Genomic DNA, 18389 nt, shown 5'->3' on the forward strand with positions numbered 1-18389 from the left:
AATGTTTTTCTGCACATTATATCACAAACATTTCCATATTGACATGCTGACATCTTTATTTTTCATAATTCACTTAACCCTATTAAGTTTCTATACATTTAGCTTATTTCCAATATTCATTATTTTGACTGATACTCAATAGCCATCCTCACATATATAATGCCTTTTAAAAATCATCGTTTCCTAGGATTGATCTGTAGACATTTTTGCTGATGTATAAAGAGCACAAATTGAATGCTGAATAAATATGTTGTTATTATTAACTGTCCTACTATTTCAAATCTCATTTTAAATCCAAAATAGATGACATGGACACTCCTATTTCCCTCTTCCTGCCAGTCCCTTTCCTGGACCATTGGCTTTTCTGGACAGACCTGATGATTACAGCTGTCCCTGCAAACAGTCACGCTCACCCTGGCTTTTCAATATTGTTATATTTTTCATTTTAACTTCACTGTAGTGTGAACTAAATAATTTCAGCCTCTCCTGCCTCAGAGGATTGTGAGAAATATTGTCGATCTTCCTGTGGTTTGAAAAGCACCTGGAGCTCTTTGGAGAGAAGGTATTAAAACCATAAATACTGTGGTGCTGCCTCATGCCCGGGGGGCTGTGGGGCGGGGGGGGTGCTCCTGCCGTGTTTCTGCTTGGCGAACGTGGGGGTGAAGACCCAAACTCATGCAGGACCCCGACTGGAAAACACAGCGTTAGGTTCCTGGCACCATTTGATGCGTTTACAACATGTTGTCATCCTCAGAGATGGTTTCTCATCCATTTAGTCCACAAAATTGATTAGGCAACTTAATGTGCCTGGCATTTGCTGAGAGTAGACACAGTGGAGTGCGCTGTCTCTAAGGAGTTGATGTTTTGTTAGGGCAGGGAGAAATGACAATTAAAAGACAACACAGCAGAAGGGATAGATGTGGATCACAGGAGGAAGTAGTTCCTTCCTCATCTAAGGATGAGGAAGAAAATATTTCCTTGAAGTACATGATAGCACAGTTAAGTTTTTGCAGGGTAAATAGCAGTTTTCCTGGAATGGAGTGGAAGAGGATGTGAAGGCATTCCAGGAGACGACACGTCTGATGCAGGGACATAAAGGTGAATAACACCGTTCTGGGGAAACTAGAGTATATGGCAGATTCTAGTAGGCAATGAAACTGGAGACAAAGGTGGGGCAGACTCATAAAGGAGTTTGCTAAGGAGCGTGTGCTTTGTTTTTTTTTTTTTGAGACAGAGTCTCGCTTTGTTATCCAGGCTAGAGTGAGTGCCGTGGCGTCAGCCTAGCTCACAGCAACCTCAAACTCCTGGGCTCAAGCAATCCTCCTGCCTCAGCCTCCCACGTAGCTGGGACTACAGGCATGTGCCACCATGCCCGGCTAATTTTTTATATATATATCAGTTGGCCAATTAATTTCTTTCTATTTATAGTAGAGACGGGGTCTCGCTCTTGCTCAGGCTGGTTTTGAACTCCTGACCTTGAGCAATCCGCCCGCCTCAGCCTCCCAAGAGCTAGGATTACAGGCGTGAGCCACCGCGCCCGGCTAGGAGCGTGTGCTTTGTCCTGCAGTAGTGACAGTAAACGTCTGAATCCTTTACAGTACAGCTGTAGCTTGATCCTGTTTGCATTTTATCTCCACAGTTTGGGACGCAATGTGGATTGGAGGGAAAGGGCTAGAATTAGAGATCATTTAGATAACTATTCTAATCGTCCAGTTGGAAAAAACCTAAGAGAACCTCTAGTAACTAAGTCTCATATTTTCATTCTGTTGGGTTCACACACCACGTTTGCCGTCTCTGGTTTAGCAGCCCTTCTTTCTCTTGTGCAGATTCCTTTGATATTGTTTCTAACTCCTGTGGATGTAATAAATGAATTTGGAAGTATTTATCCATCATCAGACATGTACAAGGTATTATGTAAGGTTTTTTTTCTGAGACTTAAATAAGTACAAGTCACCGTACAATTACTTTGAAAACTTTTAGAACATGGTGGGGTAATAAGCAGCAAGTATTTTAGAAATGACTTTTGCCTCTAAGGAGCTCAGCATAATGGAGAAAAGCAAGATGTTTGTATCCACAACCATAGAAAACACAACAGTTCATATTTTGCAAGTGCAGTGATCTGTCATACATAATCACACGCAAGTGGGAAAAAAGCTGTAGGATGCAGTGGCCAAGAGATTGCTGGGGGTGGGTCCTGTCAGAGAGAGACCCCTGACTGGGCCTTGAGAGAGAGAGAGAGAGTCAAACAGAAAGCTATTTATTTTTCTAATTGTTAATTTTTAAGTGTAAATTGGTGATTTATAATTGTATAAATGTATGGGGTATCAAGTAATGTTATAGCTTATGAATTCAATGTGGAAAAATCAAATCAAGCTAGTTAACATATCCATCATATCAAATACTTAACATTTTTTGTGGTAAGAACATTTGAAATTTACTCTTTGCAGTTTTGAAATGGGCAACACCCTATTATTAACTATATTCCCCATCCTGTGAAATAGAAGCCAAAAAACAAAAACAAATCCTATTTCTCTTGATTGAGTAGTGTGTTTACAAACTTGGTTTTGTAATTCACTAAATCTTTTCTTTCAATGGAAGTTGCAGTGTGTAAGTCCACATCTATGTGTATATGTGTACATGTGCCCTTTCTTGTTTTCCCATTTTTTATTTCAGCATATTATGGGGGTACAAATTTTAAGGTTGTGTATAATGCCCTTGCCCCCCTCCCCCTACAAGTCTGAACTTCAAGTGTGACCATCCCCCAGATGGTGCACATCTCACTCGTTACGTATGTATATACTTGCCCCCTCCTCCCCCCTCCCACTTGCCCAATACCCAATAAATGTAATTCCTATGTGTCCACTTAGGTGTTGATCAGTTAATACCAATTTACTGGTGAGTACATGTGGTGCTTGTTTTTCCATTCTTGTGATACTTCACTTAGTAGTATGGGTTCCAGCTCTATCCAGGAAAACACAAGAGGTACCATATCACCATTGTTTCTTAGAGCTGAGTAGAACTCCATGGTATACATATACCACATTTTATTAACCCACTCATGTATTGATGGGCACTTGGGTTGTTTCCACAGCTTTGTAATTGTGAATTGTGCTGCTATAAACATTCACGTGCAGGTGTCTTTTTTGTAGATTGTCCTTTGTTCTTTTGGGTAGATGCCCAGTGGAGAGGTTGCTAGATCAAATGGTAGATTCACTTGTATTGCTTTAAGGTATCTCCATATTGCTTTCCACAGAGGTTGAACTAGTTTGCAGTCCCACCAGCAGTGTAGGAGTGTTCCTATCTCTCTGCATCCACACTAACATTTATTGTTTTGGGACTTTTTGATAAAGGCCATTCTTACTGGAGATAAGTTATATTTTCCCATTTTTAACATTGTATCAATTGCATCTTAGTCATTTTTCATATGTCATGCATCAGAAATGCTACTTATTTGTTCTCCACAAACCCAACTGGGAATATCAAAGAAATGTGCTGAAGTGGATACTGAAATAAATAGTAACTTGGACAGAAAGCTTGAGAAGAGGAAGGACCGTGAACTGGAGCAGGTGCTCTAAATGCACCACACTTAGACAATCGGACGTCTTGTGTTGGGGTCCCAAGCAGATTTTCTTCTGGCAAATACCCTTGTGTTTGGTTAGAGAACCTTTGACAGACCTTGGCGAGCCCAGAGCCAGGCAACAGCTGCCTAACCAGACTCACACTCTCTGTCCCGGGGTCTCTGCAGATGTCACTGGGGCCTCTCTGGAGAATCTCTCAAGCCTCTGTGTTCTGTAATTCTTATCGAATGAATTAATGAATGCTGAATGAATGAAGGAAGGAAAAACAAAGGAAGTAAAATTTCTTTGTCTCCTCTTTGCAATCCGTCTTCCTCTGTCGGTCTCCCCCAGGACCCCACCCTTACAGGCGCTCACTCTGCGTGTCTGCCTTACGCCTTCTGCCCAGTGGGGTGGTGACCTCATAAGGCCCTGCCACGCCCGGCCTCGGTTCTCCTCTCTCCCCTTTGGTGCGGCAGGTCTACTCCAGGGCCACTCTCCCGTGGGAAACTGTTTCCTTTCCTTCCACTTGGAAAACAATCTAATGGGCGATTTCACACTAATGTGTTGGTGCCTGCCAGGAATCGAAAATGCTATATGCATTTTAACAAGGACAAGTACAGAAATTGATTTCTAATTATAGGATTTAAGGCATCAGAAAATAAGATATCTAGGAGCAGGAGCTTCCTTGGAGCCTATTTTGCCTCTGTGAAGCCCAGCCCTCTTGCAGGGTAGGAAGGAAAACTCTAGGTGTTGCTGCAGTCCCTTTGTGGGGCTGGTTTGGGTGTGGCTCCCTGCCCCACCTGACCGCCAACCCAGGTGACGATGTCTCTGCCCTTCACAGGCTGGGTGACTTATCTGTAGGGGAATAAATATGTTGGCATACATAATGTATTTAATGCTGGCACATAATGAAGACTTATTCAAGGCTTGTTATTTTGTTTGTAAAATATACTAAAAATGATTTTTAAGTATATGAGACAAAAATGTTTAATGTCGTCTCCAGGGGACAGTTCACTAACATAATCTGTTCTCTAGGAGAGAATGATTAGAGACAGTGTTAATCTCTTGATATGTTTTTCTGTTAAAAATCTACTGTGCAGAAAGGCTACATTAAATTTCCTAATCTGAAAAGCCAACTGGGAAACATTTTATAGAAAACAAACCAATGCTCTTGCACCGTCTTGCCATCTTTTGATTTTACGAGACCTTAGAAATGTACTACCTGTATTTAAAATTTTTATATCCCATTAGTCAGTTAGTTTTCTGGTTGGGAGAACCTGCAGAAATGCTCAAAAGATGGACTCTTCCATGTGTTTTAGCAAACTTTGTGATACTAACTGAATACAAAGTATCTTTCTCATTGTACCATGGTGCAGAGATTGAAAGTTATTTTTTAATGATTAGAACCTGAACAAAAGTAACAAAGTGTGAGGCTGCACGATTACCCTTTACACAGCAGTCTCAAGCCCGGGGAGGCGAGGCCGCTCTGGGGACAGCCGGGGTCCGGGGCTAAGCTGGGGGGGGGGGCAGCAGGTGCTTTGCCCCAGGTGATTTCAATCACACACCTGCCCAGGCCTGCACGGTGAGCTGTTCTGTGCTCAGACAGGGGAATCACAGCTTGGACATCCTGCAAATCTTCTCTTAATATGTATTTTCTGGGCTAAATCTCTGATTTTCCATCCAGGACATGCCCGCCTGATTCTAGCCACTTTCCTTTTTCATTTAAACAAATGGCCCTGCCCGGACTGCCTTCACGATGGCTTTGTCAGGTTGCGTTTTTATCTTTTTACTGTAGCTCTCGTTCTTCCCACCTTATCTGGGCCTTTCAGTCAAGCAATCTTTTTAGCTTATTTTCTCTTATCTTGTTTGGTTCCTTTACCGTTTATCTGCACTTTAAATGAAAGACAGCGCATGGCAGTGTGCGGGGAGGGGGCTGTGAGGACTGCGGGTTTCCCTAGCAGGGCGGCCTGGCTGCTTCTGGGAGGTTCCGATGAAGCCTAGACTGTACCCGAAATAGGGTCCTGATGGTCGTGATGCCTGTCTTAGTGTCCTAGAGCAGCTGTAACACGGCCCCCAAAGCTGGGTGGCTTAAGCGACAACAATTTATTGTCTTGCGGTTCTGGAGGCGGGAAGTCCGAGGTGCAGGTGCCGGCAGGCTTGGCTCCCTCTGAGACCTGTGAGGGAAGGTCTGTCCTGGACCTCTCTCCTAGCCTCTGGCCGATTCTGGCAATGCGTGGTATTCCTTGTCTTGTGGAAGCAGCACCCCTACCTCTGCCTTCACCTTCACCCACCTGAGTTCTCCACCGGATGTGCATCTGTGTCTGAATGTCCCCTGTTTATGAGGACGCGGGTCGTATGGGACGAGGGCCCGCCTTAGTCCAGGATGCCCGCGTCTTAACCGATTGCACCTGCAACAGCTCTAGTTCCAAATCGCAGCACGTTCTGAGCTACTGAAGGTTAGGGCTTCACCACAGGAATTTGAGGGGGATACAATTCAGCCCTTAACACCACCAAACTTGGTCATCGGGGAACATTGCAACTTTTTAGGGAAATGCGATCCGATACGTTGATTGCTGTCTGCGTTTGCAATGAACACACCGCAGTGAGTTTGCGCGGGCGGGCAGGAGTCGGCCTGGCGCATCTTCCCACGAAGGCTGCTGTGTTCTAGGTTAAAGGCTCCTGGGGGCTCTGGTTTCTTGTCTGCTTGAAGCCACTTGACCCCTCAGTTTGGTGTCTACCATGACTGTCCTTCTCACTTTTTGTCTGTCACAGGCCAAACCGTGAGGGGCGCCAAGTTCCTCCAGGGAAACTGAGCCCTGTGGGTCTGTGCTCCTCCTTCGCCCTGGGTAGTCCTCCCTCCTCCCACACCGCCTGCCCTGCGCCCGGCAAGGTGCTCTCTCTCCACCTTCTGCTCTTTGCTGCCTCCTTGTAACTGGGAATTAGTGTGTCTGTTTCTTTTGCTTGCCTATTTTTGGGAGCTTTATGTCAGGCTACTTTAGAATACTTCCTTAGTCAGCATGTAGTCAACACTTTATTTTGTGTTTATGTGGGTCACTACTAAGAGATTTTAGAAAAGTTCTCAGCTAAGCATATTCGTAGTCGAGGCACAGTTGGGAATACGTGAAGCTACTATCGCCCGCCGTCACTTCCAATTAGCTGGTGTAGCCACAGTGCTCTTGCAGATGGCTTAGGGCAATCTGGGCTATTTAATTTTTTTGTCTGTTTTAAACATCATAAGAACGAGTTTTTGTTTAGTGCTTTAGGAGCCCTGGGGAGAGGTCCTACTGAGCGGGAGATAATGATTTCCACCTCATCCCCATGCAAGCAATGGCTGGGTAGTGAGAGTGGGCAGCTACCCAGGGATGGAGAGTAGAGAGGGAAGAGCAGTGGAATTCCCAGGGCACAACCCCATTTCAAAAGGACCAACAGAGGAAGAGAAACCCTGCAGGAGACAGTGGGGGGAGGTTAGAAAAGAGAGAGGAGAAGCAGGAAGGCGCCATGTCACAGACGCCAGGGGGTCGAGTGCTTCCCGAAGGGCCGGACATCTAGTGTTCAGGGTCAGGGACATTGGTGACGTCTGCAGACTGGGTTGAGCGGTGGAGATGGATGCTTGGTTGTGTCGAGGCACTCGCGAGACGTGGGGAGGCAGAGCCAGGAGGGAGACGCACCTGCCCCAAGTCTGAATGAACAGGGAAGCAGAAGCAGGGATTGGATGGCCCCCAGCATCCACCCAAAGTTGGTCTTCAGGGGTGGGAGAAAGATCCTATTTGGAGGCGAGGAAAGAGCCCATTTAGAAGCAGAGGTTGAAGACGGAGGGGAGAGGTGAGAGGTGGTGGTGTCGTGAAACATGTGTGGGCTTGAAAACCAAAGGAATTTGTTCGATTTCTGATTCTGCTATTGCCAGCACAGCTCTCTGGGAAAGCTACTTAAGCATTTTTTTTTTTTCCCATCAGTGAAACAGGCACATTAGTACCATCAGCTTATATCGTTTCGAGGATTAGAGACTGGGTGTGTGAAGGACCTTTCACGAAGCAGGTGCCTCACGTTAGCTTAGTTATCTCACTTCTCAAATTTTGTACAAATATTTTAAAATCTTTTAACATGGAAGTTTCTAACATATATGTGAATACAAAGAGTAGTATAATGAATTGCCACGTGACCATCACGTAGCTTCACCGACTGTCAAGTTTGGGTTGATGTTATTGTTCTATATTTTCTCGCACTTGCTCTTCTCCCTGGTTATTTTGAAGCAAATTCCAGCTGTTCTATGATCTCATCTATAAACATTTCAGTCAGGATCTCTGAAGATGAGGAGTCAGTCCATTTTTTAACATAAACATAATACCATCATCCTCTCACCCGCAGAAAAACAGCAATAATTCCTTAAAATTATTAAATGTCTACTTAGTATTTCTCCAGTTCCGCGACTATGCCTTTTTTCAAGTTCCACGTATCGTAACAGTTTAATGTGTCTCTTGCATCTCTTCTACGCCGTAGGTTCCTTGCTTGTTCTTTCTCCCCTTCTCAATTCTTTTGTTGTTGCTTTGAATTTACTATATTCCCACGGATTGCTTTCCCATGGCGTCATTTAGCACATTTCTCTGCTCTTTGTAGATCAGTAAATTGGTAGTTACATTTGGAGGCCTGGTCAACATCAGGTTTGATTATTTTGGCAAGGCTGCCACTGCTACGGCTGTATTGTGGAAACATCGATGTATTTTTGTGAATTTGCGGATGCTGATAATTGTTGCCTAGGCATTACGAATAGCATTTTAAATATATTTCTTAATATCAGGTTATTATAGGTGTAAATACCCCTCAAATCAATAAAAATACATCGCATATTGACTGCAAGGTGAAATTATAAATAGTTTTTTATTCAAAAATATCAATTGACTTCTCTATGCCAAACATGGTTCCAAGTGGTGTATGATACAAAGGTCTATCTATACGGAAGTTTGGGCTTATAAGCTGATAGTAAAAAGGTGCAGGGTTTTGTGAAGTTGGTAAAGGACTTTGCAGAGCTGTTGTTGTAAAGGATGTTGCAGCCGGGGAAGTGTTGGCATGCGAGGGCCTTGTGCGGAATGATGTGCCCACCCATGTTTGGGACCAAGTGGTGCTTGGAGAAGGCGATGGAACACTGAAATAATTTTCAAGAATGATCTGTTATCTAGCCGGAAAAGTCAGACACAAGATACAGAATATTTCATCATGATATCCTGCAGTACAAACCATGTAAAAACAACCCAGTCTGTGCTCTGTTTATTCTAAGAATTAATACATGGCTCAATATAGTATTCTAAGTATAGAATAAATTGGCTTTTATTACTTTTGTTTCTATTTTAGGATTAAATTCAAGTCAACCTTTTTTTCTTCCCAATTAACTGTGACATCTTGGTCCCTGCTTACGTGGATTCACTTTGCAATTCTAAGTTTGTCCGGATGCTGGGGCTTCTTGTTTGCAAGGACTCTTCCTAATTGCTGTTTTCAAGGTCACTTTGGGCAGCCTTCCATCAGCCTGTGCAGGGGGCCTGGGCATCCGAACAGCCACAAGCGACGTCTGAGGCAAGGAAGGTTCTGCAGACCTCGTGGTGTGGGGTTCAATTTCATCTGGCACCAACCAGTTACTCTGAGCAGGAAGGCTTAGTTAGGGGCTACCTTGTGCTTTGGAACCACCTGCCTTGGGGACAGGGTCCTGCTGCTTCCAGTTCTCATCTGAGTCTATGGGAGGTGGGTCTGGCTCCTCACCTGGAGCCTCTGCCGCGAACTCCCTGCACGCTGCTCCTCTAAACACAGCTGCACCCGTGGTGCTGAGGCCCGGCCACCCGCCACGGAGACTTTCCCCACCACGCTACTCTGCACCTCAGTCCACAGGTGCACGGGGTGGCTTGCTGAGGGCAGGTTTGGTTAGATGGGCAGATAAAGAAAACTGAGATTGGAGGAGGGAGGCATCCTGAGAGAAGAAAAAACAGAATCGTTGTGAGTGTGAGCCCTGAAGACACACAGCCACCCGTGCCAGGGCCGGCCTGCCTCTCACTGCCAAGGGTCCGGAATGGCTGGAGTAAAGATTTTGTTTCTTTTTCTTTCCTCCCATTTCTTTCATGTTATTTCATTTTTCCAACACAGTACACTAGTATCTGATTTAGCCTTTTCTTTATATTGTCCCTCATTTCCTTCTTTTCTTTGGCTTAATTTTTATTTTCATTTGCCTTTTGTTTCCTTTAAGCTTTTATTTCCTTTTTCTTTTTCTTTTCTTTTCTTTTCTTTTTTTATTTTAGCGTATTATGGGGGTGCAAGTGTTAAGGTTACATATATTCTTTTGCCATTTCTTGTGAATTTTCTCCCTTTCCTTTTTTTCCTTTCCTTTTCTTGTGTTGGTTTATTACTTAGAGATGAAATGTTTTCTGTCTGCCTGTTATGTGGGTAAAGTGTTAACTTTGGCGAGCAGCTGTTTGGTTGCAGACAAAAAACTTGAGTGCCAAGGTTTCTCTTGACAACGTTTTGACACTTGGAACCACCTGCTGAAGCTTGTTTCCTGTGGGGCTGAAACTATCGTAGACATAGTGTCCTAGTTTAATATGTGATAGATAGCACAGCCTATTGTATTTTAGACATTAGTTCACTCTTTTCTTCAAATGTGGTATCTTCTTTTTTCGCTTCTTTTCCTTCCTCCTTCTCTGCCTTCCTTCCTTCTCTCCCTCCTTCCTTTCTCTCTCTCTCTCTTCTTTTCCTTCCTCTTTTGCCCCCTCACCTCCCTCCTCTCTTTCTTATTTTCTTTTGTTATAAGCCAAGACAGTGGCTCCTAGGCCAACCCTGAGAAAAACTGTCATGTAGATAAAATGACATATGTTTTGTCACTTTTTGCATTCCTCCTCTAGTGCCAGTGAGCTTTGTGATATCATCACTTCCTCAGACTTCATAAACAGCAGGTCAGAATTCTTTGTTGGCAGCAGTAAAGATACAAAACAGGCATCCTCAAACTGTGGCCCGAGGGCCACATGCGGGCCACCTAGCACATTTATCCGGCCCTCCGGGTGTTTTTGCTGTGGCTGTCTGTCCTGCTTAGCAGCCGACTCATCCCGGGTCCACAGTGCGCACTCTCTAATGGTCTGAGGGACAGTGAACTGGCCCCCTGTTTAAAATGTTTGAGGACCCCTGATATGAGATAAAAGAAGGTGTGGACCACTAGTAAATAGATCCCTGCATTACAACCCTGGGAAATCTTAATTTTCAGAAATCATTTCTGAAGTTGATTCTTGATTAGGTTCCCAACTTTTCAGTCTCAGGACCCCTTTATACTCTTAAAAACTATTGAGGAACCCCAAGGAGTATAGGTTATATCTGTCATATTAAAATTTACTGTATTTAGAAATTAATATTGAGCAAAATTTAAAACACAAAAATTTTCATAGCCACCAGAGCCTCTGGAAATATCTCCTGTATACTTGTGAGAGAATGAGAGTGATGAAATTAAACTACAATATTTCTTAATATTACTATGAAAATAGATTTGACCATGCAGATCCCCGAAAGGGACGCGGGAATATCTTGGGTCCTCCACACACACTGTAAGAACGGCTGACTTAGATATTTGGCAAGAATTTGCCGAGTACTTTGTGCTGGGAACCCCAGATGTGTTGTCGGGAAGGTGGGAGACTATTGGAGGATTTTCCTGGTACCAGAAATTTGTGCCACATGTTGGTCCCTGTTTTACCTTGCATAAGACAGTCCTGTACATCTGAAAAATGAGTTCATGTACATATTCAATGAATGATTTGGCATCTTTGTATGACCCTTCAAATCTTATTCAATATGATTATAACCTGGCATTTGATGCCCAAAGCCAGCGTTTGAGTCACCCGCCCTGCGTTATATTGCACGAGAGTCTCATACTGGTATTCAGCCTCTTGGTATGATCACTATCAAGAAAAAGCACCAGGGGTTTTGGTTATGTTTCTTGTTACATGGTCAACCAAGTAACACTTTAGACATTAGGTGTGAACATGCATCCTCTTTTCTAGTTATCTCCCACCTATAAAAAAAAAAGTCCTTTCACTTTCAAAAATGTGGTATAAAGTTACCATTTACAATCAATGAAACTGTGTTAACTGGCATCGCCGATCATTTCGGTAGACCTTTCTGGGGAGTTTCCACTTCTGTGTCCAAACATCTGACACACCGTGTCTAATTGTTTACTTCTTCTTTTCAGGTAGTTTTGAGATGGCTGTGCCATCAAATAGCCACATCGTCTCAGAACCTGGGACAAATGTCACGCTCCTCTGTCAGCTTCCAACGAAGTGGCCAGTGCAACAGGTTACGTGGGAAAAGATCCAGCCCCACCAGATCGACCTCTTAACTTGCTGCAATTTGTTCGAAGGCAGAAATTACACCTCAAAATACCAAAGGCAGATACTGACCACCTGCACCCAGGGAAGCAGGGGGACTTTCATCGTCATTCCCAGCGTCACCGCCTCTGACTCAGGACTTTACCGCTGCTGCTTCCAGGCCGGCACGGGAGAGAACGAGACCTTCGTCGTGAGGTTGACGGTGACTGACGGTGAGTGCGTGACTGGCGTCTTCAAGCGTCAGACGCAGAAATGGCCACTGCGGACCGGCCTCTGTCGTTCTGTTTGTGGCAAACACGTCCATTGGATGTGACTAACGTGCAGCATTTGTTTTTTTTAAATGGTTGAATTTAGGTGACTTGGCCATTATTAAATTTTAGTGTTTAGCATTCCTTTATCTTACAGATCTATTAATCACAAATATAACAACAATGATCTTCCCTGTTTTCTTATCTGCCGCATTCTTGAAATTTGAAAAAAAAAAAATTTAGTAAAAGTCTGAAAAACACATGGTATCTCCAGCCTACCTGTTTCAGCTATCTAACTCCTATCTTCTCAATCACATTAACATCGTGGATGGCGGTGACGAGGTGTTGGAATGCCCAGGTAGCCTAGAGCCGTATGTGCCAGTTGAGTGGGGTTTTGGTAATGTGGTTGCCAGCTTGCCTGATCTGAGCCTTGTTTGTCTCAGGCCTTTTCAAGCTTGGGCACAGAAACAGACTAAGGCTACGTCTAACAAAACTGACCGTCAAGGTTTCCACCTAGGCAGGCCCCGCCCAAGGCACTTCACGACTCCTGTTATTAGTAATTTGTCTCCTTTGCTATAATGAAGCCCTAAATTTTGTGAGCTCCAGGCCCCACAAGACCTAGAACCACCCTTGCAGGAGAGTGAAAACAATATTTCTTACCTAAAAAATGTGATTTGTTTTTTCTTTTCACTTACACAAGTGCAAATATAGACAGGCCCTTATAGAGAGAGGTCTTTATAGAGGCCTGTATTACAGTCGAGTGGGAGGAAAGCAATTTCAGACTTTCACTTCTGCCTCTGGACAAGCTTCCTTCCTCCCCGAGGATGCGTCAGGGATGAGAATTTCCTTTTTTCTCTTTCTCCCTCCCTTTTCTTCCTTTTTTCCTTCCTTCCTTCCTTCCTTCCTTCCTTCCTTCCTTCCTTCCTTCCTTCCTTCCTTCCTTCCTTCCTTCCTTCCTTCCTTCCTTCCTTCCTTCCTTCCTTCCTTCCTTCCTTCCTTCCTTCCTTCCCCTCTCTCTCTCTTTCTCTCCTCTCTCTTTCATATGCCATTAACCAGTTCATTTACCTTGACTCGTGTTTGGACTTTTAGAGCCGAGACTTCTTAGGCTTGGGCTGCCCCAGCACAGACTCTGCTTATGGTGCGGACTGATATTTCTTCCTGCATTGAAAATGAAGAAGGAAAGGTTTTGTGTAAACAGCAGCCTGTATCGCTGCTGCTGCGGCAGCTGTGTGTAACAAGGGGGATGTTTGCCAGGGGATAGCTAGCAGTTTTTTGTTTTTTTAATGCACCATCACCTTCACCACATCAAGCCTTCTTTGTTCCTCTGAATGACAGTGGGAACTGTGAGTGAGACACACAGGGGCCCTAGAAGCTAATGCAAAAGAGCAGTTGGTGGAATATCTGGGGGAGGAAAAATTAGCAGAGAGTCCTCATTTTAAATGTTGACTATATTCCTTCAAACATGGACAGGAAATATTTTTTACCTAAAAAACACCTTGAAGGACAGAGTGTTTTTTTTTTTAACCTGGCCAGGAGAAAGAGTGAAAATAGACACTAACCTTTTCTTAGAAACCAAGACCAGAAAATGTTCTATTCAGAAAAATGTCATCAAGAATCATTTTCAAAGACATATGAAATTAAGACCTTGTCCATTTTATGCTGAAAAAGTAATTATAAATGTCTTCAATCACAGAGAAAATGAAGGTAATAGATTTTTAAGAGGTGTAATTATTTAACTCTCACTAATTAATAAAAATGCCATGCATTCGTCCAAACATGACTGAGTTTCTTGCACAAAACTATGTCTTTGTACATAAATTATAAACACTGTCAGACATCTGCCAATGAAATGAAGATGATTGCATTTAATTGTTAGTATTGTTAGTATCCATGAGTTCTTGAACAGTTGCAAATGGCTTTTTGACACTCAGTTGACAAATTGAAAGAATATCAACTGGACCTTACATCCATTAGTAAAAAGTTATAATTGACAGAAGATGACAGCCATTGACTGGGTGTTTTGGTTTAATTCCTTTTTTCAATTACTATAAGTGAAAGATTGAATATAAAAAATTAGACATAGAACAAAATAGATCATTTGTGCTTTCTCTGGGGCCATTTGATTATTTCAAGTCTTGAGGCTGTTGGGTCAAAAATCGATGTAGATATTAAAGCAGAGAGACAGGTATGAGATGTGGGGCAGATCTAATTTATTTCAGCCGTCAAGGGAAAGGTGATTGTGACACAGATTTTATAAACGGCTGTGCATGCTTTTGTTAGTTCCCATCAACTTCTTTTGTAGGTAGTACTGGATCTAAAAGGAAGATTTTTAGGGCTCTCATATTCATACACACACGCAGACACACAAATAGTAGGTCTTCCCCCAGCTTTTGAAATAGTTCTAGAGATACTTTCCTGAATTTGAAACTTGTCTGCATGCCAGGGCAAGGAACAGGGGACAATGTGTGCCTATTAATAATGACCAAAATAGCCAGTCATGAAAGAAGCATTTTAAGTGCCACCAAAAGAATTTATGAAGAAGTCTTTTACTATTTAATGAAATGATGTGCAGACTACTCTTGTTTAAACTGAGCTGATTGATGATAAAAAAAAAACTTAGACAAAAGAAATGAAATCAGCTTGCACAGAAAGTTCTGGAGGAGATTAGTTTTGAACAAATTTATGTTTGCCGCTGATAAGTACATTTACTCAGGTCCTTGTGCGATCTTCTTGCAGCTATGAGGCCACTCAGCTGAACCATCAAGTTTCGCAGGAGGCATCGGCGATTAGAGCCGAAGAGTCAGGATAAGGCAGGTTGCGGGGAGCAGCACAGGATATGCAGGACTGGGGAGGTGGCTGCAATCGAATGACTGGGCTGGGGCAGAGTCCAAGTTGTGGATTCGTATGGCACCAGATAAGTTAAATTAGGTGACAACTTGGTGAAATTCTGAATTTTGTATAACACTCAAAGAAAGTCACTATTTTTTTTTCTTTTTTATTGGTAAAGAAGAGACAGAAATTAAGGAAGTTAAGGCTGAGTTGAGATGGGACAAGAGAGCAATCAATTGGATGGTAGTGGCCGATGCCTATGCTAAAGCAACATTTTTTTTTTTTGGCTTGTTTTTTTTTTTTTTTGTTTGTTTGTTTTTTTTTTTTTGAGACAGAGTCTCACTCTGTTGCCCCAGCTAGAGTGCTGTGGAGTCAGCCTAGCTCACAGCCACCTCAAACTCCTAGCCTCAAGCAATCCTTGTGCCTCAGCCTCCCGAGTAGCTGAAACTACAGGCATGTGCCACCATGCCCGGCTTTTGCTATTTTTGGTAGAGACGGGGTCTTGCTCTTGCTCAGGCTGGTCTTGAACTCCTGAGCTCAAATGATCCACCTGCCTCGGCTTCCCAGAGTGCTAAGATTATGGGCATGAGCCACCCGGCCCAACCAAAGCAACTTTTTGAAAGTTAAGGTTTCTTTTGCATCTGTAAGCAGGTATATGGCCATGAGCAGACCTGGCTCACAAAGCTCATTGCCTAATCAAACTCTCCATTTGTAGCCGAAGTGCCATACTTTCCGAAAATGCCCAAAGTGAGTAAAGGGAAGCCATTTTTGTACTGTTCTGGTTGATAACAAATTCTGCTTGAATGCTAAGATCTACATAACATGAAAGACTTATAATATGAAAATTGATTAGATTTCTTTGTAAGGCCCCTCTTTAAGCTAGCTAATGTATAGAAAAAAGTCCCAGATGACATAGACATTCATGTTTGACCAGTAGAAAAATTAGCTTTTTCAGAAAAAAAGTAGAAATTTTCCTTCTCTTTTTCTTCATTCTTTTTTCTATTTTTTCCCTCTTTAACTCATCAGATATACTTAGAGCACAAGTGAATTATAAAAGAAATCAGGGAACATAGATAGGACAAATGATGCTTATTATCAGGACACATGTTTGAGTCTGTGTGATACGTAGAAAGTCACTATCAATTCTTGAGTGAAGGTGGCAACGCAGTATTTAATAAAGAGTAAGTTGCTTTATAATTTTCAGTACAAGTCTTTCATCTCCTTGGTCAAGTTTATTTCTAAGTATTTTATTCTTGTTTTGCTATTGTCAATGGGATAATTTTCTTAATTTCTTTTTTGGATAGTTTGGGTACAGAAACACAATTGATTTTCCTACATTGATTTTGTACTCTGCCACTTTACTGAATTCGTTTATTAGTTCTGTTTTTAATTTTTTTTTTTTGGTGGAGTTTTTAGGGTTTTATACATATGCCATCATGTTATCTGTGAACAGAGATAATTTTACTTCTTCCTGGGCACAACTGTGGCCGACACGGGAGAGAGACGTTGTCAGTGTGATCTGAATCTCAGTTTGTGCTTCCCAGTGTCTTGAGACAGCCACTCACACTTTCCTACCTTCTTTTCTTAACCAACCTACTAAGTTTCACCACATCCACCTCCTTTCCTGTAGAGTTTCAGGTCTCAACGTCTTCGTGTTTTTTCCACATTAGTTGGGACTGCTTTCTCGTCATTGAGCCATTAAGTATCTTGCATTTCTCAAACTTTTATAACTTGAAAATTGCTACCCTCGAATGACTTAATAACTGCAACTATTTATAATGGCCTGAACTCTTATTGTCAGCAATTACTTGAGATTAGGGATTATGGCATCTCTGTTTAAAGTTGTCCCAGTATCTTTCCAGAGTATGCTCCGTAAGTGTTCTTGACTGATTATATGTTAATATTTCCATTTATTCTAGTAGGGACTATGCTCGTTTTAGGTTCAAGTCTTCTAGTTAGATTATTTCTAGGTTTTCTTCGTCAATGATTAACATTTGAGGTTTAGTGATTGCTGATCAAAGAAACTGAACTTTCAGAAGATCAAATGCAATGTTTGGGGAGAAAATTTTCATGAACTTTTGTTTACATATGTAACTTTCAGAAAGGTCTATTTCTTTTTTTAACTTTCATTTTCTTATTTTGCACTTTTAAATACAAATGGTGCATAATTGCTGGTCACTGGAACAGGAGGATGGGGTTTGTAAATTAGGATTATAAAAGCATTTACTAGGAAATCGCAGTGCCACAGTCAAGAGAACCTTCCCAGGTATTTCTTCTGTGAGGTATGGGATTGACAAGTAGAAGATAAAAGAATAGACTATGAATTTTTGCCTATGTATGGCTTGGTGACGATTACTGACTTTGAGACTCTGTGTTCCTGGGTTGGATTATAAGACTATTGAAGAAGAGAAATAAATTTTATTTATTTCTGTGGCCTTTAGTTTCTCCCAAAATTCAACCAGTTTGTTCCCAGTTCGTTCCCAGTTTGCTCCCAGCTGATTTGGATTCCAGCACTCTTTCAGATTATAGGTAAAATGGTTTTTTTTTTAATAGAGGATTTTGTTAATCCAGAGCCTCTGTCCCACTGCTGTGAATTTAGAACAGATATGAAGGTTGCAGACCATAGGGGTTGTGAGCTGGTGTGGCCTGGGCTGACAGATTTGTCCGTTTACACGACATAGCGTGAGGAACCCCAGCCTTTTATTATCTTTACCTGCATGGAAAATAAAATGTCCATGACAGTTCCTTTAAATGATAGAAGCACACCACCAGAACCCCAGAGCACTGGTGTCACTGCTCACAAGTTAAAATAGCCTCCACTGAAACAGATCGACCACAATTTTCAGCCCAATTTAGTTTTGCTTTTAAAATTCTAGGGGATAACTGGGTATCCAGATGAAGCATAGTTTCCAACTGCACAAGTGAGTTGATTACTCAATCATGGCTTATTATGTCGTTGCATCTTTACTTTATAGTTGCCTCTGCCCAAATCAGTTCTTTTATGAGAACCATTGCATTTAAAAAAAATGCAACTGGTCTTTTAATTTGTTTTGTAAGCCCTACATATTGATTTATTCATTTTTCTTCTAACACACAAAATTCTAGAATGTTTGTCTGCAGTCATTTTTTATACATACAATATTTGTATAGATAAGTAAGACATTGCATTGAATAACAGTGGCAAGTTGTTATCAGAGAGAAGGAAATTCTGAAAGGTTACACATTAAATTGATTTGATGACACTATAATATAAGGAATGTTATTGAGTGTATATTGCTACCTCATGTACATAAAGCAAGTTCTAATTGAACACCAGTATAAACAATGCAAGTTGGTAGAATTAGAAAACAGTTGATCCTAGGAACTGCTATCCTGAAGTTGGTCATTTATCATCAGATTGAATTTGAAAC

At 42.1% G+C, this 18389-nt stretch overlaps 1 protein-coding gene across 5 annotated transcripts in view; it reads left to right on the forward strand.

Moving 5' to 3' along the window:
* CD226 (CD226 molecule) overlaps positions 1–18389 on the forward strand; it is a 97541-nt gene that overhangs the window by 34220 nt on the left and 44932 nt on the right. For all 5 annotated transcript variants that reach the window (XM_075993805.1, XM_075993807.1, XM_012779992.2 and 2 more), the window contains one exon: positions 11767–12114. In XM_075993805.1, the coding sequence (XP_075849920.1) occupies positions 11767–12114 (348 nt within the window). The remainder of the gene's footprint in view (positions 1–11766; positions 12115–18389) is intronic.

This window comes from Microcebus murinus, chromosome 17 (assembly GCF_040939455.1).
Source record: "Microcebus murinus isolate Inina chromosome 17, M.murinus_Inina_mat1.0, whole genome shotgun sequence".
In the NCBI taxonomy this organism is placed as follows: Eukaryota; Metazoa; Chordata; class Mammalia; order Primates; family Cheirogaleidae; genus Microcebus; species Microcebus murinus.